Source organism: Adiantum capillus-veneris, chromosome 14, assembly GCF_014529385.1.
Source record: "Adiantum capillus-veneris isolate H3 chromosome 14, ASM1452938v2, whole genome shotgun sequence".
Lineage (NCBI taxonomy): Eukaryota > Viridiplantae > Streptophyta > Polypodiopsida > Polypodiales > Pteridaceae > Adiantum > Adiantum capillus-veneris.
In genome coordinates this window covers 52,509,472-52,515,417 of record NC_140944.1, presented here as the reverse complement: position 1 = coordinate 52,515,417, position 5,946 = coordinate 52,509,472, and the positions used below count along the sequence as shown (strand labels likewise).

The 5,946-nt window shown below is 44.4% G+C and overlaps 1 protein-coding gene across 1 annotated transcript; it reads left to right on the top strand.

Annotated features, from left to right (window-relative positions):
* The first annotated feature begins 214 nt into the window (after positions 1–214).
* On the top strand, positions 215–2,014 carry LOC147442369 (aspartic proteinase CDR1-like). The gene has a single exon (XM_086529647.1). The coding sequence runs from the start codon at positions 338–340 to the stop codon at positions 1,748–1,750; it is 1,413 nt and encodes a 470-aa protein (XP_086385773.1). The 5' UTR covers positions 215–337; the 3' UTR covers positions 1,751–2,014.
* The last annotated feature ends 3,932 nt before the right edge of the window (positions 2,015–5,946 follow it).

Genomic DNA, 5,946 nt, shown 5'->3' with positions numbered 1-5,946 from the left:
TAGGGCGAGCTGTTACGCGGCCACCCCAACGCTCCTATAGAATCATGGTAATGATAATAGAATCGTATAAGTTGCGCGCAAAGCTAGGGGCCCGCCGGCGGGGCGAGCTATTGAATTATATACTGCCGCCATAGCCCTCTCCTTTTAAGAAGAAGAGGAAGACACAGAACAATAGCGACTTCTTTGCATGCATTTGTCATCTGCAAGCCTCTGCGCAATCCAGCTCACTCTATTCTACTTGCAGGATATGGCCCTTCTGCTGTGACTGCCCATCTCTTCCACCTTCTCCTCCTCCTCCTTCCACTCCGCACCATAGCTTTTTCCTCTACAGGAAACCATGATTAACGCCGCCCTTTTGCTGCAGTTCCACACCATTCTCGCTTTCTCTCTTCTTCTCTACGCCCATTGCAGTCGCCCCATTCATCACACCCACAATTTGACCTTCCCTCAGTCAAGGCCCCATATTGGCGACCTTGACTGCAACAAAGCTTTTGCAGGCAAGGGCAAACCCATCTATGGAGGAAAGACCCATGTGGGCTTAGTCCATCCACACAGTCCCTGCTCGCCTAACAAAGAGCTGTCGGGGGACATGGCCTCTCTCGCAAAGAAATTACTCAAGAAGGACGAAGACAGACTCAGCTCTCTCGTAGCATCAAGCACGTCCATCTCATCTGGGCATAGGTTGAAAGTGGGCAATTACATTATCAAGGTAGGTTTAGGAACGCCAGTGAGGGAGTTGATGGTGGAATTGGACACAGGTAGTGAGTTGGCATGGACACAATGCACACCTTGTACATCATGCTATCAACAAGCAAGCCCCCGCTTTGATCCCACCACATCATCCTCATATTTGCCTATATCATGCACCACATTGCCTTGTACATTATGCTCACCATCGGAATTCTGCCAATATAATATATCATATGCAGATGAATCCAACACATCCGGGGACCTTGCCCAGGAGACCTTGACCATAGGGAGTACAACTATTCAAAACTTTATCATTGGTTGTGGGCATTCCAACCAAGGCCTCTTTGGTCACGAAGATGGGCTTTTGGGGTTGGGATGGAGTAATTTTTCCATCATCGGCCAAACTTCCTCATTCTTTAAAGGGGCCTTTGCATATTGCTTACCTAGCATCCTCTCATCCACTACCGCGACGGGCTTCATTGAATTCGGGGCCGAAGTAATCCCTGTTGCTGGAATTGTAGGCTCTTCATTCACACCCATGATAAAAAATGTGCATACTCCAAGTTCTTACATTGTGTGGCTTAAAGCTATAAGCATAGGGGGGTTGTCCCTTTCCCTTGCTTCAACCCCAAACCAAGCCCCCTCCCCCACTGATCTTTCAGGTGCTCTTGTTGATTCCGGCACAGTTATTACTCGCCTACCTCGAGATGATTATGTCACTTTGCGCGATGCCTTCCTAGCAGGGAGTTCAAGTATCACCCTCGTCTCCCCGCAAACCGACCCTATCTTTGATTTATGCTTTCAATTGAACCAAGATTCAGAAGTCCCAATTGTGACATTCCATTTTGATGGCTTTGACTTCCCCTTGGTCCGCGAAAACATACTAATTCCCTTGAATGGATCTGATAATAGCGTTTGCTTCGCCTTTGCCGCATTGCCTTCAACAATGGCTAGTGAGCAACTTATAATCATTGGAAATCACCAAATGGCAGGCTACCTATTTACTTTTGATACGAGTGGCTCCCAATTGGGCATCTTAAAGTCATCCAAGGCTTGCTAGTGGAGAGTTTGCTAGCTTGTTTGGAGTTAGTGATTACCACACCAAAGCATCGACAGGCGGACCTATAATAATTAGCTCTTTAGGGCAAAGCATATAAAGTGTCAATACTGGTTTATATATCTATATATATGACAAGCCAAGGCCACAAGTCATAAAATTGGCCATAGACAATTAATCTAATATATACTAATTTCTCTTATATACACTTTTATACAATCTTATATTTACCTTAAATACAATTGTGGAGATTCTAAAGTATGCCAAAAAAGTCAGTCATTCTGTAATAGCTTAATGGGATATCGTGCATAAAAAAGTATTGTCTGATGTGAGTCTCTTTTAAGCTTGTATTTATTCTCAATTTCACAGTAAGATTATCTTTTGCAAGACTTTTTCCATGACTTGTATAACAAATTGTGAGCAAAGACAATTATAGCCATGTTACGAAGTCTTGTAAATTCAACCCCAAAAAATAAGTACAAAAATAGTAGATTTTTTGGTAAGAAAATCACTTTTGGTGAATTTGCACTAGGTTAGGGTGTGGTCACACGAGGCATAAGTATTTCGAGGAAAGGGTTGTAGCATAATAAAAACTATGCCAAGGGTTGTGCAACTATGTCAAAATTGACATACTTGCACAAGTTATTTGGGCATGGACCGTATTAATTGGGAAGAGCCTATCGTAGCTTTAACAGAAACGACACTATCACATGCAACGTGGCTTGCAATGATTGGGTGCCATAGCTCTCTCCCCCTATTTTGTGCATGCAATATGCGCCCCACAATTGCACAACATCTTCGCGTCCACCATAGTCCAAACTCCAAAGGACCTCCAACGAGCACTATGTTGTACAAATCTTACTATGTTGTGCATGTCCATTCCAACTTCGCTACACCGACCGCTCATTAATTGAATGACCTCAATTTCGCATAGCTATCTATTATGTATAACTATGCTCGTGTGATCACTTCCTTATATCCAAGTTCTATCACTTTGTAAGGCACAATTAACAAGGTACGTGCTACCCATTTTTTTAATTTAAAAAAAAACAGGCAAAGCATCGCGCAAAGCAGGAAAGGAGGGACAAAGCACAAGGTAGAGGCGAGGACGAAGCAAGAGGCGGACGGGGACGAAGCGAAAGGCTACGTGGAGGTGGACGAGGGGGAGAAAATAGGCAAAAAGATTTATTTATTTTACCTTGATTATTTAAGATTGATTTGGAGAAAGCAGCGAGGCTAGCTATGCCATGTGGCCACATGTGATTGGGTTGCTAAATGAGGATGTATAGAGAGAGAGGGAGAGACAGAGAGAGAGAGGCATAAAAAAAAACAGATCGAAAAAGAAGCGACCGTAGCATTATATATATAGCAGCAGTGTACTCCTCGCCTAGCGTAGAGAGAGACAGAGAGAGGAAAGTACTTAGATGATTCTCGGTGGGCTGCGTGACTATCAGATGACAAGGCTGATGTAGATGTGATCCTCAAGTATCAGCTTGATGAAGCTCATCTGTCGTGGCATATGGAGAGCTTCCTGACAATGTCCGCCTCACTGCAAGTGGCATGGATGAAGAAGATGACGGTGCTATTGATGATTTCAAGATGAGGACATTGACAAGATCTTATCTGTGAGAACAACATACTTTTTTGAGTGTGTTGAAAGCACGTGCCTATTAACTTGGGGGCCATATCTAGGAGTTTCTGTCAAGGCCTTGCATGTATGGTTTTCTGCATGTTGGAGCTTTTACTAGAATCCTTGATGCGGTTGGAATATTGTTCCCACACACAGGCTCTTTTATGTGATTTCTTGTCACAAGAACTCTGTATGTATGGTCTTCATTGCTTCAATATATTGCCATGAAAGTATTTTGTCCAGACAATTAAGTAGCTCAAATTGAGAGTCCCTAGAGAGAGAGAGAGAGAGAGAGAGAGAGAGAGAGAGAGAGAGAGAAAGAGCCAGTATATAATGAGATATCATGGACGGAGGCTGCTCCTTTCTACAGAGGTAACTTTTTGATTATGAAAATGTGTGTGTAACGATCAGGAAGGCAGCAATTGTGCAGGTAAGAATATTTCCCAAATGCAGGATCAACAGGCTGCCTTCATTTTGGAGGACCTGCGCCTTGTTGCCAGCAAGCAATTGCAGGTGCAATTAGCTCACGACGCTACCTCTAGCACAATGCTCACTGTTCTGGGTGGCAAGGCCTCTTACACATCATGGCATTCGGCGCCTTCGTCCACGAGCACATTCCCGTCCAACTGCTGAGAAGATATAGCAGCTCCACTCTTCACCACCTTCAACGACGTCGTGGAGTTCTGTCCACGACAACCCAATGTGTATGTCGTCTTTGTTGTCCTCCAAGTACGAGAATTATCTCTTCTGCATCTGCTTCACCCCCCACACGTAGCACCCTCTGATCTGCCCCCCTTGCTTCTCTCCCCCTATTCACAGCATCTCCCGCAAGTGAACGCCGGCTTCTTCCTCCTCCCACGTCTTTATTGATGGTGGTGCCTCCCCTATGCATCTCTCCCACATATCTTAGACTCATGTGCCACCATATTCGCACGTAAGCAGTGGCTTTCCATGTTCGCACGACCACTCCACCATTGACAATGAGTGTAGCAAGCATGCAAGATGTTGCAATGGCGTCAACACCCGACTGAGTATTTTGACTCTGTATACAAAACATTGCATCTACAATATGTCAACAATAGCATCAGTGGAGCAGCGCAAGGGCCAAGTTCAGCGATGATCATCACCGCCTTCAATATGCAGCAGATGATCGTTCAACAAATGGAGGTGGTCATTATTCTAATTTCTGATCAACATATAATGGAACAACTTATGCACGCCCCTGCTGATCATGTGCCCGAATGGTTATATTGTGAATAACAATAGTGGCGGTGCCTCCCCTATGCATCTCTCCCACATCTCTACTCATGTGCCACCATAACGTGCAAATTTTCGCTTCCATACAACTTTCAATGTAAAATCTCATTTGTGATGCGAGGCCGTAGAATGTTTGGCGAAAGCTTCGAGGAGAGATGCTATGGAGCTGTTAGCAAAAGCTATGCCATAAGGTAAAATCCACATCATTATCACTTTTTTAATTCTTACCATCTGCACAGTCCATCAATCAAGGCAAGCTAGTTTGTTTTAGTGCTCTAGGAGACTAGCAAGGCAGTGGGTGCGCTTTCTCCCTTGCTTTCTTCCCTTCATTCACACTTTAAAAAACCCCCTTTGGGTGGCCAATCATGGGCAGGCTTTAATGTCTTTGGGCGGCCATTTTTATTTGGGCCCTTGGGCACCACATTTGGTATACATATCAATCAAAGCATTGCCAAGCACGACAACTTTCTCCAGTAGCCAACATTGTCAACTTTTGTTCCCCATGCCAATGTTCTACATGGTACCGCTTGCCTTCAAGATTCAAGCATACGTGATTGCATTTGGAGAGTTGTCTCTCTTTGCATTTGTTGAAAATAGCCAGCTTCTTGGCCCTGCCTCTGTTGGGTTTATCCCGCGATAATTTCATTCCAAGAGATGACATTCCGGACACGAAGCTCTTCAAGCACTACGCATTGCCGAGAATAACCTTTAGGGTACATCCCGGCCAAGCATTGGTAAATTACCATATTTCGCATACATACCGTCCATTGTAGTGCTGAGCACAACTCTGGAACCCTGTTATCAAAGCTTTGTAGGAGATGACATTTTGAGCAAATTGCTACTTTATCGCATTCCAGAACGTGGTCGACGTCCAAAATCATTAGACCGCACACTGACCGAGGCGACCAAACCAATATGGAACCAACCCCCGATGAAACATAAACAGCTAATATCTTGGCAACCAAGACTGTGATCGCTGATCTAAAAAGACCGATGTGCTCCACAAGGTGAGCACTTCAGGCCCGTGCATTCACTTCATCTCAAACCTCTCAGTTGCAATTGTCCAATCTGGTATGGATCTGCAATTGACTCAAACTTCAATCTGCCATAACTTCTTCACCGTAGCTCCGATCGACGAGCCGTAAAGACAAGCCAATAGAGAACTCTAAGCACTACAGTTCTAGACCATAATCTCCCATTTGTAATCACTTCAAGAATACTCCCTTTTTTTAGCATCATTAAAGCATTTGTTGGCCCTTTAAAGCCGCATCTCGCATACATTTAGCATTAAACTTGGCATGTTACCAAGCCT